Below are 20,889 nucleotides of genomic sequence, written 5' to 3'. Positions count from 1 at the left end.
CCCCGATTAAGAATAAGACACTTAGATTATTTGAGGACTGTCTTGGGTTTTTTCAGAGGATTACTAGCTATAAGTCATTTTCAGAGATAATGGGAATCTTATGTGATATGATGTAAAAGTTTTGCGATGTCATTTTTTTTGTGGCTTGTTTTCTTAAGAGCAAATTTATTATTTAGCAGTGAAAAACCTGATGATTCTAGTTTTTTATTTTTGCTATGGTTGAATATTTTTTGATAAAGGAAGGGCAGACTTAAGCAAGTTTATAAAGGGAGGATATGTAACTGTGTGACTCCTTTCTACCAATTTTATATTAAATTGATGAAGTTTAACAACTTTGTGTTCAGCATTGCTATTTATGTAGATCAGTGCCTATGCTGGGTATAACGTGTGTGTCTCATAATGGTCTTTATTTTGTCTCTGAATAACTGTGTTTAGGATTCAGATTTTTCCTTACATTTGCTAAGCGAAGGATAAAAATGCCATCTTTTAGCAACCAAGAATATTAAGTAGATAAAGTTAGAAGGCAGAGGAATTTCATTGTGTTTGATGCATAACATTTATCATACAATCATTTATTTTTTTCTTGGTTTGGCGAAAACAAAGAATATATTGATCCTGAAATGAACAGACACAGCAGTCCGTATTGTTAGATCTTTATCTATTAAAAATGGAAAAACAGCACTTCAGCAAATTCTTTGGCCTCTACTCATGATTACCCTATTTATTGATTGTTTGCCAAGAATGTATGCATCTTAAGAAAGCCAGGGTAAGAGCATTAAAAATATAATTTATTACGGCTTTTCAAACTGAGTGCATTAATATTGTACTGTGAAGCACTGGGGCTCTATAAAAAAGACTTTCTGACGCCTGCAAACATATAAGTTCCATAAATTCCTAAATAGGAGATTTCAGCTGTCTCTGGTATTATGTGATATTTGCACAGCAAACTTTAATGCCAGGACAGTTTTAGACAAGGATTCTACAGACTTCACTGCTCCTTATGGCAGACGTGCTGTTTACACAGGCTCATAAACCTTCAGCAAAAGCTTCTAAGACTGCCTCCAGGTTTAAATCATGTGGTATTTTTAGCATTCAGCAGTGACCAGTGCACTCCCCTTTTAATGCTGGAAGGTTATGAAGTTGCTGTAGTTGGAAGTCTCGCCAAACACTAGCACAAATAATCAGACAGTTCAGAGAAGGCTCCTGTTCAGCATTACTCCAGTATCAGGAAGGCATGGGTGACAAGTTTGCTAGAAGGTTTAGCAGCTAGATTTGTCATTAAATGATTCTCTTGTCACTTTCTCAATAGCCACCTTAATTGTCTATAGGGTATCTCTAAAGTCTGAAGTAAATCCAGTATGTTTCGACAGTTTTGCAAAACCTATAGTTATTTTCATAGGTCTAAGGAACATATAGTACAACACGTCTGTATCATTCTGTAAGAGGAAAAATCAATGCGTATGTTTTTGTTGTACTAACCCAACTCTTTGAAGCCATCAGAACAGGGGGAGGAGAAACCAAAGTACAGTAATTTCACTTCCTGCTCAAATTTTTTTTTTTTTAAACATTGCTTTCATAGTGACTTATTTTAAAAATTTAGTTTAATTGTAGAAGGTTCTCAGCTTGCTTCAGACAACAAAATTACTAAAGCTTTTTGGTGGTGGTGATGTGTGTGTGTGTGTGTGTGTGTGTGTTTTAATCTTATTTTTCATGTGCATGGTTTCTGTTTGACAGGTGCTAGATAAAAATTGTGGTTGAGATGAGAAAGCGCTACTTAAGAAAAAGAGGTTGGGTGTTTTTGTTTATTTGTTTAGGAAATTTTGCCAAAGTACCTTCAAGCCAAGGAAGAAATCACCAGTTTGCATGTTGCTATTTTTGCTGTGGTCTTCCCAAGTCTTCTTCTGATCCCTGACAGGTTCTCTCTCTGGTATAAAACAGATGAATGAATGACAAGAATATTGGCAAGCTCTGCGGCTTGTTTTTCATGCCTAGCCTGTTGGGTACCTCTGAATGAGTTTGTGAGCTTTTCTAAGTAAACCTAAAGGGGTTTATTTGTCAGAGCTAGAATCTCTAGTGAACAGTTCACGAAGGCTTTGGTGAGGATGCACATGTAAAAAAATGTAGCTGTTTTACTGCTGGCTTTTGTTCAGCATAAACAAGAAAATAGAGCCTTTTTAAAGGGCATCTCTAGTGTCAGGAGGAAATCCTGATTTTGAGCTCTGGTTGGTATGCACTAGAAATCTCCAGAAGTTGGTAGGATTCTGTGAGTCCAGAGGGCAGAGACTTATAGAGGCATTAATGTTATAGGACTAATTGGGGATCCTGGGTGCCCTGTTAAAGTAACCCTTGTCATCATTTATGCTAAAGATGATACCCTCCTGGCAGTTTGCCACAGTACAGTTCAGATGCATCTGCTTTTAACCCTTTTCCGTATATCACTGAGAGTCTGACAGTGCGCTGCATAAACACCTTGAGTACTACAGCATTCCATGATTTCAGTTTCTAGAAGCCTCTTTTCTAACGGTGGTGTAGCCTGTGCTTATTAATCATCTGGCTACTGAGTTATTACATTGGATTAAAGTAAATAGAGAACACATCAAATCTATGCAGATTCCTTTATCCTCATATGTCCTTCTGAGGCCACTTTCCTTTTCTCTCTCATAACATGCAACAAAGATTGTTCATTTTCAAGACCTATGGTTGCTGTGGTATCTTTTTAGTCAGGTAGATTAAATCAGTGGCCATAGAAATAAATCTTATTTACATTATGCACATACTGAAATCATATATTTTGAGCATCAGTTTGGTTAAGTTTTGTGTTTCTTTTATGGAACTGTTAAGGTCTTCAAAAAGGAAGAAAATGCTAAAAACGTTAGAGTCAAAGATAATTTGGACACAAACAGGAGAAGTTTAATATTAACAAAAGCATGTAGAAAGCATGAAGGTGGGTTCTTCTGAAGACAACTATAGTGAGTTACATTTGCACCCTGTATACCACTCACAGCAGATCAGACAAGACACTTCTCTCTCATCAGCATTATTATTTGATCAAAAAGGTAATTCTGCATTAACTGATTTTGGAAAATGTACTGCTAATATTAAAGCAGAGCCCAAGTTACCTTAGGACCAAGTTCACATTCTATTTAAATAGAATCTCTTACAACTTTAAACAATAAAAGAGTGTGTATATGTTTGTGTGTGCATGCTTGTATTTCTGTGCCCATGCTTGTATTTCTGTGCCCTGTCTGCCTTGGAAACACAGTCTCCCCTTCTCTCACTGTTGGGAAGATTTATTTTCATGGTTTAGTTTTTCCTCCCCCCAGATTGTATTTCTGAAGATTGTTGGTTTGCGTCTCTTTTTCCCTGTCTCTTTGATAGGAACCATGCTACCAGTTTTCTGCGTGGTGGAACATTATGAAAACGCCATTGAATATGATTGCAAGGAGGAGCATGCGGAGTTTGTGTTGGTGAGAAAGGATATGCTTTTCAACCAGCTGATAGAAATGGCATTGCTGTCTCTGGGTTATTCGCATAGCTCTGCTGCCCAGGCCAAAGGTAAATAATGCATACGTGGGGTTGGAAAAATTGCTTGGCATCCTTTGTTTACTTTGCAGAGAAAGCACTGAGTATTTTTATTCAAAGAACTGTAGCCTGTGTGTTACATTGGTTCCTTATAGACTGTGGGTTTAAAAAATTGGCTTAATTCAGTTTGGTTTAGTTAACACACATTTTGCTCGTGTGGAATGTCGAGGTAGATTTTTTTTTTAAATTACTTCAGCTGAATCATTAGTATGCTTATTGACCTTAATAATCTGCTCCACTGAGGACCCACAAGGAAGTGAGGAGCGTATTTGAGCAGATGGACTGTTGAGAGTCAATTTGCATTTATGACTGAATATCTAGTTCTGTTTCTTTTATTCTGTTTCTGATGGTTTTATGGGCTGTAAAGTATTTTTCAATGCTGATTCCCATTGCAATAGAGAATCTTATCTAAATCGTAAAGCCATTTAGAACTGGTTCAGCTATGTCTTATTAGAACTTCCTGTAAGTTAGGAAAATGTGGCCTATGCATAGGTTTTATTGATGGGGTTTTATTTCCAAAATAATAAACAACCCTACAGTCATTTACATAATTTCACAATTTGGAAAGCTAAGCTGTGAATATTTTCATTGACCTGCCTTTTAGAGGGAAGGGAATCATTCAAACAGAAATAACAATATTGCTTGTGGTGGGGGCAATGAAAAACACCACCACCACCTTCTACTAGAAATATTATCTGAAAGGTAAAATATTTAGTGACATATTCTCTTTATCTGGAATAGGGCTAATCCAGGTTGGAAAGTGGAATCCTGTTCCACTGTCTTATGTGACAGATGCCCCTGATGCTACGGTAGCAGATATGCTTCAAGACGTGTATCATGTGGTCACATTGAAAATTCAGTTACACAGGTGAGTCAGGACAGCAGTTCTAGGGCAAAACGTTCTATGTGCCTGATCTTTTGAAATAAAGTGTCTCTGGTCAGCCTTTGATTTTTATTTACTCTGTGTTTCAGAAAGGTTAATCCAAACTGATTTTATTACTTTACTCTTTCTGCTTTATTTTTCTAACTTCAGTGTATATTTAAAAGCAGCCTCCCTCTACTACCCCCCCCCCCCACCAAATTCGTAGGTTTTGTGCAGGATATCAAAAGACAAGACTTTTTATATTTAGTCAATTAAATGATGCATTACAAGAAGGCATTTTACATAAAGTTTACTTAAGAGAAAAATATTTTTGCATATCATGAACAGTGCCATCTGTGTACATTTTGTGAAAGAGTGCCTTATTCACTCTTGCCGCGATCTTATTTATTTATATTTTTTTACCATTTTAATTCGTATGAACAGAGTCATGAAAGGAAAACGGTTAATACGTTAATGCTTTTCACGATGGCTTGTGAGAAAGCAGTACACCTTAAATTGTCTTCCCAAGCGCATCAGAGCAGGAAGGTAGAAGTAACATGAAAAAATAGCCACCACAGGCAGCTGATGTATAATTCATGCATCGATACAGCAGATGTGTTGTATAAAGTAATTAACTAATCGGAACAATCAGGAGACCGAGAGCAATCTCCAGATGCATCTGTTTGATGCGCAAAATGAAATCTGTCTGTCTTAAAGGAATGTTCTGCAGCGGGATGCAATCTTGTAATAATCCCCTTTCTAATCTATGTCTCAAATAGTTGCCCCAAACTAGAAGACTTGCCTCCCGAACAATGGTCGCACACCACAGTAAGGAATGCTCTGAAGGACTTACTGAAAGATATGAATCAGAGTTCGTTGGCCAAGGAGTGCCCCCTTTCACAGGTACTTAGCATAGCATGTAATAAATAATAAGCCATCATGGGCAGCCCTGATTTGAGGTTTGATGGGGCTCCATAGTCTAAAGCAACTGGTATCTGAAGCAAGACTGTCAAAATTGCAAAGTGCCTTGACCACTGGTGACTTTAAACAGTATGCCTGATTTATTCTGAACAGAGCCTTTACACTTTCTCTCCCTTGGGGAAAAGAGCAAAGGAAAAACAGTTCAGCAGAAGACTGTGCTAGCTTGTTTTTAGATTCCTCTTCTGAGTGCTCTGATCATGGAAGCCGCATTCTCCTGAGTGCCCTAATTTGAGAAAGAGTAAAGGTGGTATAACTTTCAGGAACCTTTGGTGAGTGGGAATGTCAGTGAGAGTGTTAATATAAAACTTCGCCATGCTACCTGAATAAAATAAGAGTAGGGTTTTGGGATATTTTGTTCATTGCAAAAAGGGGGAGAAAAGCATTTAGTATAAGCAATTATAAAAATAAGAAGTTTCTTCCCTGTAACTAAAGATTGAGTAGTTATTTTTTGGGGGATTTTGTCACCAGTTTTGTGGCATTGGTTTACTTTTTTTGTTTTGTTTCTTGGTGGAATCTTTTTTTTTTTTTCTCTGAGATTCCTGTCCTATCATCAGAGATTCTTGAAATGAGACAAAGATTTATTATTATTGTACTTGATATTTTAGAATGAATTTTGGTGAAGCATAACTAAAACTGTCGATAGAGACTGCCCCTGTCTCTAAATTTAAAACCAAACATCATTTTTGATAATGCTCAGCTGACTTCACATAGAAAAGGGTGCTGTGAACCTGCTCTTAATGGGCTGCTTGTGTAGTCACTACATAATTGTGTTAGAATGCCATCCCTCAGTGTCAAACCCAATGTGAGGTCATCCCATGATATAGTATAATTCAAGTACGATCTAACTGGATTTTTACCCCGTTTCGAAGTTCTTCTTTTATTTCAAGTTCAAAATGTAATTCTGAATGTTAGTCTGTCAGTCACTTGAATGTGAACTGTCTGATTTTGCTATAAACATTTCTGCAATTGAGATATTCTCAAAATGTATTTCCAGTGTGATGCTCGTGAGGGTTCTAGCACCTTTGGAAGGAAGCTTTGTGGGCTTTTGTGCTGCTGTGTTATGGAAACTCCATGCATCTCAGGTTACAGTCCATCAGCTTTACTTTGATATTTGTTAGCAGTTGTAGGAATAGAGCAAATGAATTAAGTCTATAGTTAATTATGGCTTTCTATATTCTTTTAAGGTAGGCTATAGCCATAGGTAAAATATTTTCTATATCGCAAGTGTCAATTTCTTGGAATTCAGGGCAAACGCTCTTTGTCATTTTAGCTTATTTCCTTCTGTCTTCCCTCTCTCACCCTTGGAGTAGAGAGGATGTGGATTTATAACCATCGAATAAAAGTAATTTAAATTAATTAAACACCGTTAAATCAATAGGATGATATAATGAAGCAGGTGACTCTTACATCTGGGACTTGGGGTTTTGCAGACAACTTCAGATAATATGTCACTTGGTTGCTAGCATTTGAAAATTTGAAATGTCCTAGAAATAAACTTTTTTTTTTCTTTAAACCCAGAGTTAAAATACGCATAAACACCCAGTACGGGAATGGCGTGCATCTACGTGTTGCTAAATGTCCCATTGATTTTGGAAGTAAATTCAGGCAAAGATTTAAGGCATTTACCGTGACCTGGAGAAGAGGATGCTAGTACGAGTATTTACTGATAGAAGCAGTGAGAATTAATTGTTAAATGACATCAACATTCAGCCAGTAAACTCCACCTCACTATAGCTTCTAAATATAATTGTGAGTTTACTTAATGTTATCATGGGAAATGAATTGAATACAGACAATTATAACATTAAACAGAATGACAAAATGAAATTCGGGGCTTGGTTTTAGAGTCCTACATTGGTGAATTTCTGTAGAGAGGCCTTTGGAGGAACGTGCATCTGTGTGTAGCTGGAGACCCTGCAGTAATCGCTGAGTGGTGGAACTAGGCTGTAACTTCAACATCAGTTATAATTACAGTTGTCTTTTCTTTAAAAATATCTTTTGAAAAAGCTATGTGTCGTTTACCAGCAGCGACAAATATTTGAAATTAATTTAATGTTTAATATTATGAAAAAATGCAACCTGTTCTTTTAAATGAGGGAGCTGTTTTATACTCTGCTGTGTCATCTTTTGTTTCTTTCTCTAGGATGAGTCCATGACTCTTAATACTCAATGCAGAATGTTTTAATAATGAACTATTTTCCATTCGCTTCTTTATTTTCTTTTCTGTCATAAGTTATTAGTTAAAGCAGAGAGATCCAGGCTCTGTAAGGCCTAAGCCCAAAATATATGCTGAGCTTGGCAAAACTACTCTTTCTTTCCCCTGTGGTTGAGAGAGAGTGATGAAGATGGCACTGTGAAAAATGCCTAGCAAAAAAATATTGCCTTAGTCTTATACAAAATGGAACCTACCATTAAGAAATGCCAACTCTTAAGACTTGTTTTACCCCCTGTGGAGTTTTGATTTATTCACTTGAGAATTTTGAACATACAATCTAGCATCCACATTTTGCTGTACATTAAGAGTTTTGTTTAATATGATAAAATACTTCAGTAGCAAGTATAGCTATAGAGTCCCTTACTGTTATGCTGAGCAGAATGTCCACCCTGCAGACCTCAGTTCAGCTCCCTTTACAGAGTAGAGGCTGGGAGAGAATACCAGTGGGAACCCAGCATGAATGTGCCTGGGGTATCTGACAAGCCTGCCTCCAGTGCTCGTAGGAGGATTGCCCACATTTGCTGGGCAGATGTCCTTGGACTCTTAGAACTAAGTTTTATCCTACCCAGACTCCTCCTTGGACAGATGAAGGAGCCAGTGGCCCTAGAGATTAAAGTCAAAATGCTGGTCAGTGACCGACCCAAAAGTCCTTTCCCAATGATAAATTTTAGAGTGTGTTGATTTTAAAATGAATACTTATGTTGTCTTTCCATAATGTCTGATAATATTTGCAAGGTTTTCTCCAGATGCAGGAACTCCATAAGGGTGCATGTGGTTTGATTTCTAACTATGCCCTTATTTCTGTTACTGCCTTCCTAAATCCTAAATCTGCCCAAATAGATTGACATCCATCTATTAAGTTTTTGTACCACGTGTTTATTTTTGTAAAAACCTGCTAAGACACAAACACTTAGCTCCTTATGGATCTGAAGTTGGTCACTTTCTTGTTACTCTCACTTTTTTCAGTGGATGTGGTTGGATAAGGTGGGCGATGTGTTTTGAACTGCAAGTAAAGAAAGAATACATCTGGCTTGGGGAGAAGAAAGCCTGTGGTGATGAGAACATTGAGAGTATGGTTTTGGGAGGTAAATGGGGAGTTAAATAAAGTAAACATTTTGATTTACAATAAAGCATTTCATTTTCATTTTAGTTTTCCCTGAAGTTTTAGAAATTGAACTTAAGAACTGGAGAAATATGTATACATTCAGTACAAGGATAGATTGATTTTGTTAAAAGTACCATAAGTAAAAGGTCAGTTATTACTTCTCCCAGCCTAACGTTTTCCTTCTAAAAATGTTTAGGTCATGTAGGCCTGAGAAATTTTAAATCTGATATGTACATTTTTCCCACCCCTCCCCCACCACACACACGTGCACACACTCACACATTTTTAAGGCACTGGGTCACTTTCTATTTCCTTTCTCACCTGGGGAAAAGTAGCTCCAGGCCCAAGTCCCACATGAAGTAAGTGAGAATTGTCATTTTTATTTTCAAGCAGTAAAACATATATAAAATATATTTAGGTTTAACGTTCCATTTAGAAGTCATACTGAGTAAAATCATTTTTCCTTTTCCTTTTCCTGACAGCATCTAAGGATGTAATATATGTCAGACTTTTTATTAGGTATTGGCAAAACAGGTAAATCACCCTGCCCTCTGGAAGCTTACCATTTAACCATGCTGATTCTAGGAAACTTGACAGTCATTGCCAAAGACATTTAATAAACCTCTGTGCTCAGTTGATTTTCAGTCTATATGATGCATAACACTGGAGCAACATTTTAAAAATCCCTATCAGTTATGCTGTAAATATATGTTTTTTAAACTGCACTTTGCATTATTGTTTCATAATTTTTAGACTGAAATAACATTTCTGAAAATTTTTAAACATCAGTAATCACTTCTCTCGAGAATATCCAACATCAATATTCATATATTGTATTTCATCTCAAACCCTATGAGATTTATTCACATATTCACATACTTATTCATTCAAAAATATGTATTGACAGTCTGCTATGTGACAGGCATCCTATTTCCTATGTAGTAGTAATAAGGATGATACACTTTAATGGTTAAAATAATAATAACTTTTATTTAGTGCTTTTGATGTATCATGGCCAAATCTATCACCCTAAGCAGTATATAGTTTGTATCCCATTCTCAGTTGAGGAAATCTGAGGCATAGAGTGTTTAATTGAGTGTTATAGTTACACAGCTGGTAAAGCAGAGGGATGAGAATTCATGCCCAGAGCCTGTGAGCTTAACCAAATATCCTTCTTGGTCACATATAGATGACGGACTTTTTTTTTTTAAGGCTTTCTCAAATTAATTTGATGTGGTTTATAAAATACTTCCTTTTCCCTGAAGTACTGATAACTGCTTACAGTTTTCCGATTGCATTTATTCTCACTGCTGAAATTTTTCTTTAGCATATGGGATTTGATTCTGTTATTTGTACATTGACTTCCTTTAAAGGTATCATCATTCCATGCCCCTAGTTTAGAGGTGAGAGGGTAGTTCAGACCACAGGGACTGACTTCTGGGATAATCTGGTATTTGGGAGATTCCAAAAGGTTTGAGTTTAGCAGCTCTGTGGCAGTCACTTCCTCCCACATCCTGTCACATTCATCTGGATCAGTAGGTATCATTGAGCTACTAGCCCTTTGTTTTGAGCCCCAAGACAATGTTAGGCATTTGCATTGGAAACAGTGGGCAGTTGAATTTCTTGAGTCTGTTCGCAAGTATGGACCTTAGTCAGCCACTGCCTGCTATGATGGATGTGGATATAACTGGCCGGTCCATTTAAAAATAGAGCATTTCCTGTTTGAGATGTGCTTGTAGGATTTTGTACTTGCCCCTTCCTGGTGTAATACATAAATCTTGTTGTTAAATACATATCCTTTTTTAAATTACAAAACTTTTCCCAGCCATTACCCTACTGACCATGGGAATCCAAGGTTATGAATACTGCTTGGCCAGGCCCTGAAGTACTTGATACTGATTGGATTTTATTACCATTTTCAGCAATTGTATTCATGGTGAGATCCATAAAGGAAATGGTAAACCAGTCTTATATGGGTAGTAGTATGAACTGCTGATAATTTTTCCTGCCTTCTTTTTTGAACCAGTTACTACTTCATTCTCTTTCAACTTAGTGAGTTATTGTGTTACTATTATAATATATAGAATTTACTATATAGAAGAATAGAAGAATAAGAATGTGCTCCAAATTGCAAGTTCTGCTTTTTGAATCTCATATATCAGGCTCATTTTTAGCTGATTTAGATACATAAGAATTTTACTGTAGCTTGATGTTAGCTCTCTGTAACCTTTCAGATAAATTAATCAAAAAAGCCAAACTTAATAAAGCATCTAACTTAAAATGGATTGATCTCAAATATTTTATAGCTGCTATCTTTTCACAATAGTAAAACATAAAAGAGTTTAAGCCATGCCAATTTAGAGAGTGCTTAACAGTGTATAAGTACTTCATTTTCACTTAATAGATTTTTACCTGTGCTTTGTTTTAGATCTGAACAGGTTTCCTTTGACCTCAAAATCACTAATGCAAGGAAAATTACCATATCATGGGAGCATTTCCCCTATTTTTTTCTGATTTGCAGAATAATAAATTCTGCCAAGGTTTAGGAGTAGACATGGCCTGGAGAAAGACTACTAAATGCTATTTTCTAATTGTTTTTTTTAAGAAGTTAACCAAATCATGCTAATCAATCTGATTTTCTTGCTAAAACAGAGCTAGTTTTAGAGTGCTTTTGGAGTGTCTTTTTTCACAATTACTACTTAAATTTCAAGTTGGGCTCTATCTGGATTTGCTTTTTAAACCTGCTTTATTTCATGTTAGAATGGGCCAAACAGACTCATCAACAAATAAACAAAAGACCTTAAATTTCAGAATAATCAAAACAAACAGATACACGCACCCAATTTTTTTTTTTCCTGTTTCATTGGAAACTGCTTGATCATAACGTGCTCCGAGTATAAAAAACATAAGAGAGCCTTTAACATAACAGGAGAGAGCCTCAGCCCGGCTCTGCAGCTCATTGCCAATTGAAGTGAGGAACGCTCTGGCTATTGGGACTTTTAAATCTAGACTTAAAAGTTATTTGTTCTGTTTAGCATTTTTAAAATGATTCTATTAGGAATTGTATGTGCTTCAGTTTTAATTTTAACTCATAATGATTGTAAAGCACCCTGGGATGCTTGCATGAAGGGCGCTTCAGAAATGTAAGATTGCATTGTGTTCTCATATGCAGAATTATTATGGGGTGCTGGAGTTTCATCGTGGACAATTCATAACGTTGCAGAATTCCTCATTGTGGAGAAGGTAGCGGACTTCCTTCAGTAGTCTTTTTTTTCTTTCATTTTTACACTAAAACTTTATCGTTTTTAGCCATCATCTTTTTCTTTCTTCTTTAAAAAAATATTATCTTTTATTGCCATATTTTCCCATAAAAAATGCTAATCTAATTTAGTTTACTCAAAGGGATTAAAGATGCAAACCAGATGATAGGTTGAAAGTTAAGAAGAGATTAATGCTTCGTTAGCACCATTTGAGATCCCATTCTTACCAAAATGAGAAGACAGGGGACTTCATCTCTGGGTACCACTGGTTCAACTAGGCTTGTCCCTTTCTACTGCCAATCCAGCATTTGTTCCCAGGCAGTGAAAAAATGCAGAGCTACCTGAAACAAGCATTGACTTTATGAAACGTAACAATAGGATTTCCTGGGAGGTATTGAAACTCCTGGGTTATGTTAACGTAGGATAGAGCTTGATTTTGTTTTCTTTTTATTTCTTAATGGAACTCTTTCTCCAAGTGCTGTATTTCTTCAGCAACTTCATTCTGTCATTTTTAACCTGAGTCTTTGTGTTTGTCATTGCTCTTTGCCATCAGTTTCATCAGTGAGCTTGTAGCATTCATTACCTAGGAGTCAAGAATGTGAGCTCTCTCATTACCAGCTCTGTAAGCTCCAGGAAGTGACTCTCCATGCCTCAATGTCCCCCCTCTATAAAGTAGGGCGATAATAGTACCAATTTTTCAGGATTGTTATGACAATTATGTGAATTAATACATGTTACACGTTTAGAAGAGTGCTCAGTTCTAAAGTGTACAATAACTTTGGCTGTTTTTCTGCAACATGGGTATTGAGAGGTTGAAATTTCCCTTGCGGGTGCTGCATAGTCTGAGAAACTGCTGCTCCATAGAAGATTTTGATGCAAAATTCATTTTTATGGAAACAACCAAGAACTTTTCATTTGTAGAAAAATCAAAGGACTGTGTTATAGTACATTCTCACCTGTGAGGGACACTTTAAGCATCATCCTTTGAATCATTATAAAGTTCCCATGTATTTTAAAATGGAAGTGGGGAAAGGCTAAACTTTGCACTTTATTTTTTTTTTAAAGATTTTATTTATTTTTGCGAGAGAGAGAGAGAGAGAATGAGCTGGGGGGGGGGGGGAGGGAGAAGCAGACTCCCTGCTGAGCAGGGAGCCCGATGAGGGAGTCTTAATCCCAGGACCCTGGGATCATGACCTGAGCCGAAGGCAGACGACACTTAACCAACTGAGCCACCCAGGCACCCCTGAGCTTTGCACTTTAAATGCCCATCTGTAAGTTAAGCAAATAAGGTACCCTAGACTAGACAATGTCCAAAGAGGATAAAGATGCCTCAGGGGACTGTCATCTAGGTGGGAGTTTGTCTGGTATCCTTTTCTTGAACTCCCGTCATCCCCACTCCCTGCACTCAGGGCTCCATCCTGCCTTTGTGCACCTGTCATAATACTTTCCACACTGTACTGAGATTATGTGCAGACTAACTAGGCTCAGCTTACATTGTGATTAACTGTCACAAAGGGACTAAGTTTGATTCGGTGTCGCAATTGTAAATCCTGGCACACAGTAGGATCTCAGGAATATCTATGGAGCAGACGTAGCCTCATAGGATTTTCACCATATTAATTTCGTGAACAAATAAACTATGTCAGTAGTTTTATTAGTAGTATTTTATAGATACTCAGATCTATAGTATCCTACTGTACAAAATATTTTTCATATTTTACTTAATTCTGAATTTTTAATTTATCTAACCAAGAGCAAATTACCTCTGAATTTTTCTCTAAGGAAACCTGTTACGCCAGGCTGTCTCGTCTTTTTGCTCATGTTGTGATATTCTTGAATATATGTACAAATGTACTTGTTTGTAAGCAGAACGGTAGTCTTAGAGGTACAAGGGACCCAGAGATGTAAAAAATGCTGTAAAAGACCCAATTATAGGTCACTGTTAAGCACAATCTTTAGCAATATATTTATATGCATGTTTAAGATTTTTCTTCCATAATCGAACATGTATTTCAGCATGGCTAATACTTTTCATTTTGGCTCAGTTGTGTAATATTTGAGATCCGTGCTTTTTTACTATTTCATTTGCCCATTTCTCATATTTAAAAATATATAAAGAAGGGAAATTTCAAAAGCAGAGTCAAATGATTTATATACAAAGATGCTGATGCTGCCAACATAGAAATGCTAACAGCCACCCCATATGGGCTCACAGTGTCCATTCCTCAGTTGATGTTCTAAAGTCCACATTTGGCATTGGAGACCCCGTTTAGAGCTATAAACACATTATGTGTAAAAGTCAGCTGTATAAAGGCTCAGAATCACCTGAATTTAGGGAGAGCTGCAAGTGTAGATAACTGTTCAGCCATTCCAGAATGGGCCTCAGGGACTTGGTCTGTCCCCCCTTCTGCATGCGCACTAGCTCAGCCCACAGGAGCACATACCTCCAGTGATGGACGCGGCTCATTATCTCTTGATGTCCAACCTCAACCTGTGCAACACATTTTTACCATTTTACTGTAACTCCTAAAGAGGTGATTACCAGTATATGGCAGTTTGCAAAACTGAAGCGTTTTCATACTGTTGATAAAGATGAGACAGATTCATTTGATTTTTCTTTGTGACCTAATGCCAATGTGACATTGGTTTATATTTATTGAGTAGACATGGAAAGTCTTGGTTAACAACAGTAACTAATAAAACACAGAAATCAAGAACATGATTTGGACTTTAGCTTCCTGGGAAATCTTGGATCAGATCTGAGAGGATCCATGGACCCTGTAATGGGCTCCTGGGGGTTTGTGCCGACCTAGAAGTTAAAAGTTACTTTCGGGAGTATATGTGGCGAGACCTTTCAAAGGTTTCATGAGATTCCCAAAGAGAGTTTTGTGGTTCCATAAAAAGCTAAAAGCTGGACTGTTTTTTCTCTCCAAGTTTCAAGCAATATGGCTTAAAATCTTACTAGCATTCATATGGAGAAGGAATGCAGAGAAGGAATATATAATCTGTAAAGAGTTACAGAGCCTAATTCTGGTACAGTTGACCTTTGAACAGCACAAGGTTAGGGACAGTGACCCCCTGCACAGTCGAAAATCCACGTATAAATTTTGACTTCTCAGAAACTTAACTACTAACAGCCTACTGTTGACCGGAAGCCTTACGGATACATAAACAGTTGATTAACACATATTTTGTATGTTACATGTATTATATACTGTATTCTTACAATAAAGTAAGCTAGAGAAAAGAAAATGTTAAGAAAATCATAGGAGAAAATACAGTACTGTAAAAAAAAAAAAGACAAAAAACTGCATATAAATGGACCCATGCAGTTCAAACTTATGTTGTTCAAGGGTCAACTGTATTTATTTTTAAAAAAATGGATTCAAACTTCTTCAGTCCCTTTACTCTGTGGCTTAACGTTTTTCAAAATGCTTTATTTAGGACCCCTGGATCTGAACACAAATTTGCTATTTTTTTTTCTATGTCTAAATGCAGATATTAGAAATTTTAATCTCCATAGAGGATGGGAGATTTAAGTACACACGGACCATCAGAGAAAGAATAAGCAAGCATTCCCCCAAATTTGCAAGTTGGTACAGAGTACCTAAAATTTAGAATCTTAGGAAACAATTTTTTGCTGTAAAATAAAAGGCACTAGATTTAGATTAATGAGAAACTTCCAAAAATTCAATTTGGAGTAGTATAATGTTTAATAATGATGGGTGTATTTTTAATAATCACATTAGAAGCAAGATATGGGGGGTGGGGGGTATATTTTAACCTTCCTAATAATAAAACTGTGGTTGGGACATTGGCAGTGAGTGCCTGCAAATGGATGATGTGTCTTACAAGTGAATCTTCTTAAGTCACTGAAGAGACCCTATAGGATCTCTGTTTGGGAATACATGTAGATTTCATAGACCCTGAAAGCTGTTAGAAGGGACCTTGGAGATTAGTTCAATCCCCTGCCTATTGCAGATGAACAAATGTAAGCCTCTATGTGCAGTTAATTTGAAATATTACATGCCCTTAGTCATAATACATCTTTTAACAAATATTTTCTAATTTAAGCGCTTTACTAGCATATTTAATTAATTCAAATAAGAAGGTTTAGGTATGGTAAGAAAGATCTAGAATAGTACTTATATAAGAAGAGTAGAGAATCTGGTCAAAGGATATTATCCGGGCCTTATGTAAAATTACTTTAATTATGTGGAAAAACCATATGAACTGTGAACCAACATTTTCTTTAAAAAATTATGAATTGGATATTTAAATAAGTAAGATTTCTGTGCTTTGCAATGATCACATTTTCATCTTTAGGAGATGTAGTAAGAAAATTAAAACAGATTTAGGTGTGTTCTCTTTGTGCTTCCTTTTGTATTCTTTTGGAGCTTTGTTCTGAGATTCCATTTTTAGCATGATACAAGGGTTACTTTCTGTGAAAATGCCATTTTCAGGCACTGGGATTGATCAAGATGGCAAGAGCCATAACTATGACAACTGGAGTTTAAGTAAAATTTATAAGTGATTAGTCTCTTCTCAACAAATTGAGATTCCGAATCTGCCCCAGTTGTATCTCCCAAGAGAATGGCTTAGAAAGCAATAGAGGATCCAGAGGGAAAGATTTGGGGAACATAAGCTAACATGCACAAACAGAGTATTACACTTAGAAATCCTGCCATTTGCTTCTCATAAATTGAAACCATTTCCCTTCCTTCCCACCCCCAAATACCAGATGGGGGACTACCTGTTAATTTTCAACAGATTCGCTCCATGTCACCATCTCATGTGATACCTTTTTAGTAGAGCTTATTTGTGGTATTTGGTTTCCTTTGGGATTAAAAGAAAACTCCATTTGCTGAGAATCCCTATTAAAACTGTATTTGAATATGGAGTTGATTCGATTTGATTCAAAATTAAAGTTTGACCTTTGAGCTTTTCACAGGCATGTAAAAAAACTGCTGTGAAAATTCAGGCCGTAGACAGGACATGGGGAAAGAGGAGGGGACATCAGAGTATATGAAGTTACACTTCTCGAAAAATAAAAATGTAAAAGAATAGGGAGCCAGCAGTTTGACAGATTGTTCAGTAAATGCTCATTTTATTGAAAATTATAAAAAGGTGCTTAATGCCTCTGTGCCATTAATACAATACATAAAAAGGTTACTGTCAAGATTAGTGTTCCAGTCCCGAAAATTAACTGTAGGGTTTTATGCATCACTCTGCATCGACTGAGAAGTTAAAGGTTTCTGTATATACATTTTACATGGGCGGGCATTTATTTCAGAAAACAATTATTTTAGACTTTATGCCAAAGACATTAGCAGTAATGTGCTTTCATTTAAAACATGGACATAGCAGATATATATTACAGACAAGGTAGAACCATGAAAATCGCCTTATAGAATTAAACCTGAGCAAGATTATTTCCCTTGCTGTCTCTGGAGTATTCCAATTCAAAACATACATTCCTTCCTACAGAAAAAGATATTCAGATTCCTTAGTTGAAATTAATTAGCATTCAGAAACCAGATAGCATGTTTTTGGGTATTCATGAGATCTCTGTTTGAAAAAAATGTTTTTAACTTGTAGAAATGTGTTGCAACACACAGATGGGAAGAAAAAGAAAAAAAAAATCTCTTTAGCAAGCACTGTGTGTAAAAGGAATATTACATTTTGCACGCTCCTGATTGCTCTGTGTAAACAGTTTTTGACATCTGTCTTTATAGTTTTCGAGGAGAGGAAGACTTTGTTAAAAGAATCATTTTTATACAGCAGTCACCATTTCAGTCTTGCTTTACCTGTATTATGAAAGCAGATGGTCTGCATGTCTTTTGAATATTTATAACTATCAAAAACAATCTCTTGCTATTCACCCTTAGGCTTATGAGATGTCAGGACTGTTCTGGTTGAAAAAAATCATCCTGGGTGTTTACAGAAAGAGGATTACATTAAGCTGAAATGACTATACATTTTCCAGTTTAATATTTGTCCATCAGCTGTTTAATCGTATTTAGATAATTGTGTAAATAAGATGTTGTAGCCTTTGCCCTCTCCGCTGATGGAGCCTGAAAGCTTTAAACATGGGTGAGCCACCATTTTGTAGATGCTCTTGCTACCTCCTCCCACCTCAGTTAAACCGCCGCAAGTGTTTAGTAAGTTTTGATCATGATATCCCAGTCCTGTTTAAAAAATAGAGAGAGAGTGCACAAAAGTCAGTGTGGAGATCAGATGAAATGCTAGGGAGCAGCGCTGGCTTCCGGGACAGGCTGTTTAGTTTATTGGAGTATATTGTAATATGCAAATATGGTATAGCACTTCAATTACCCTTTAAAGATGACATGGCTTTCTCTTTATTCTCCATGAACACGCAGAGCTGGGAGGGTATTTTGGAAAACTTTTGGTATAGTGGGGGTTAACTGTTTTTTGACTGGAAGCTGAGCAATCAGAGATAACAGATTTTGCTGTGGTTGGTTGATTTGGCAGAAAAGCATGAACAGTTTTGGTTTAAATGATTGAATAACCTGATTAGCATTGTTTTGGGGTGGGTTTTTTTGTTGATGTTAAAGGCACAACAAAGCAATTTTAAGGGTAATCAGATCACTGCCTTTCCCCAGTTGATAAACCTTTTCTTTTTTTTTTTTTTCCTCCAGAAGGCCTCACCTCTCCCTAAACCTCTTCATTGGCTACTAAGATGACCAAGTAGAAAAAATAAAACAATCTTCCTTTGGTTTCTAAATGTGTTCTAAATATATATACCTATGGCATAGTTATATTCTAGTAGGGGTTTGAAAGAATATATACTATCTTGAAAAAGGATATGACCTCAACCAAATTCCTTATGGGTTTTTTGTTGTTTTTGCTTTTCACATTTGGAGACCTGCAGTATTTGAGAGCAAAGGTTCAGAATGTTCTAACTATATCTAAGTCAGGCTTTAGAAAAATTCCACCCTTACCTTTTCACAATTAGAAAGGTTATAAATAATGTATTTGGCTGAAAAGGCAGCTCAGCCTGTGGCAGATGGTATCATTCTAGAGTACTGGGGTTTCTGTGAAGATGGCATTCTTTCAGATCGGAACTTCAGCAGACTCTCAGAAAGAACCGAAGCTCTTCATAGGGAGCAGACATGTGCTTTATGGATCTTAGAAAAGCTTACAACTTGGCTCCTAGGATGAGAATATTGTGTCACACTGGGGTTATGAGACCCACAGCCAATTTCTGCCAACTTTCGGGTTGCGTTTCCCAACACTGGAAGCTGTGGGCCTATTCATTGGTTGGTGTACTGTGTGGCATTTGAACTTGGGATTTGAGCTGAGTTTGGTCAGCCTGATTATTTAATTCCCTGAACACTGACATTCTGCAGAGACCGGCCACTGAATAGGAAAACTTACGATACAAGTCGTGCCTTTTTCCAAGTGCTTTGGAGAGCTTGTATAAATAGACACCGAGAGAGAGAGAGAACTGGAATAACATAACCACCAAGCACTGCGACTTCCGAGACATCTGTGTGGATGTATTTTGAAAAACCTGGGAAGGGATCTCTTGCAAATTAATGAACAAAGTTTCTTTAAACTATGAGTTCTATCATGACAGCTAAAAGTGATGCATTTAAAAGATTCATGTGACAAGCTGCCATTCACCTTTGACCTTTAGGAACAACAAAAAAAAGGATTTTCTGGTAGCCTGCAGTAATGGTAATTTCAGTGACCTTTAATCCTTTGATTGATCACCTAATACATGCCCAGCCCTGTGGTGAGTCCAGGTGAGAGATAAGACCCAAGACTCACAGCCGGAAGAAGAGTGCTGCAGAGGTGCTATATGCCGGACGGACACTAAGTCAGGAAAGGCTTTGCAGAAGTGGGGATCCCTGAACTGTGTCCTGAAGGATGAGCTGCTATTAGCCAGAGAGGGGAGAGGGCATGGCTCGAAAATCCACGTCACAGAAGTGGTGTTTGTCTTCCTGAGGCCGGCTCCCAGGTACAGGCTAGCCTCACCAGATACTGCCAGACTGGAATATTGAAAAAAAGGAGGGGAATACTTTTTTCCTTTGGTGGTTTTCTCATGGTCCCTTGACCCAACTTATAACTTAATAAATTTAGTTAGTATACTCTCTGTTCTTCATAAGAAAATGTGTTTGACTTAAAATACATCATTTGAAAATTCTGATACTCTTCTGTTATTTAAAGCATAGTCTTTCGACTGATCTGAAATGTGATCATATAATAAAAGCCAGTGAGGAGGAGGAGGCAGAGGGTTGTCATAGTAATTAACATCTCTTAAGTCCGTACTCGGGTATGTTCCCAGCTCTGTGCTAATTGCATAACATTCATTATTTTATTTATTGTCTGTGTAAGTGTAGATAGTATCTCTCTTCAGGTCATTCTTTGTCTAGTAACTTGCCTAGTGCTTGGCACCTAGTAGGAGTTCAGTAGTTATATGCCGAATGAATGAAAAAAACCATGCCCAAATGGATGGATTCTCAGAACAACCCTATGAAGTGAGTGCTGCTATGATTCCCATTTAGTAAGGGGGATTATGGTAGAATGAGAGTCAATTACCTTGAACAAGGTCACACTGCCAGTGTGCTACACATTTTGGACTTAAATGCGGATTTAGCTATTCTCTTTCATCAAATGTGAATATTTAGTGTGTGTTTAGTATATGCCAGACATTTGGGCTGGAAAAGAATATGGAGCCCCAGAGCTGCATAAACTCACAACTTAGTGTAATCTGTTTAAACCAAAGTGTTTTTTTGATTGACATAAGAATCCTAAGCATCTCTCCTTAAAAACGTGGATCTTGGTCTGCCTTCCCCCTGCCTATCCTCATCCTCTAGCAAATATCTTACCCCCCCTTGATTTTGTTATTTGTGTTTTC

At 37.0% G+C, this 20,889-nt stretch overlaps 1 protein-coding gene across 11 annotated transcripts in view; it reads left to right on the top strand.

Moving 5' to 3' along the window:
- Positions 1 to 20,889, top strand: part of SATB1 (SATB homeobox 1) — a 98,583-nt gene that overhangs the window by 24,906 nt on the left and 52,788 nt on the right. For all 11 annotated transcript variants that reach the window (XM_036090454.2, XM_078072192.1, XM_036090455.2 and 8 more), the window contains 3 exons: positions 3,379 to 3,555; positions 4,324 to 4,450; positions 5,224 to 5,347. In XM_036090454.2, coding sequence (XP_035946347.1) covers positions 3,379 to 3,555; positions 4,324 to 4,450; positions 5,224 to 5,347 — 428 coding nt within the window. The remainder of the gene's footprint in view (positions 1 to 3,378; positions 3,556 to 4,323; positions 4,451 to 5,223; positions 5,348 to 20,889) is intronic.

This window comes from Halichoerus grypus, chromosome 1 (assembly GCF_964656455.1).
Source record: "Halichoerus grypus chromosome 1, mHalGry1.hap1.1, whole genome shotgun sequence".
Lineage (NCBI taxonomy): Eukaryota > Metazoa > Chordata > Mammalia > Carnivora > Phocidae > Halichoerus > Halichoerus grypus.
Note: the sequence above shows the minus strand (reverse complement) of the source record. Positions and strands in the feature narration are given on the sequence as shown.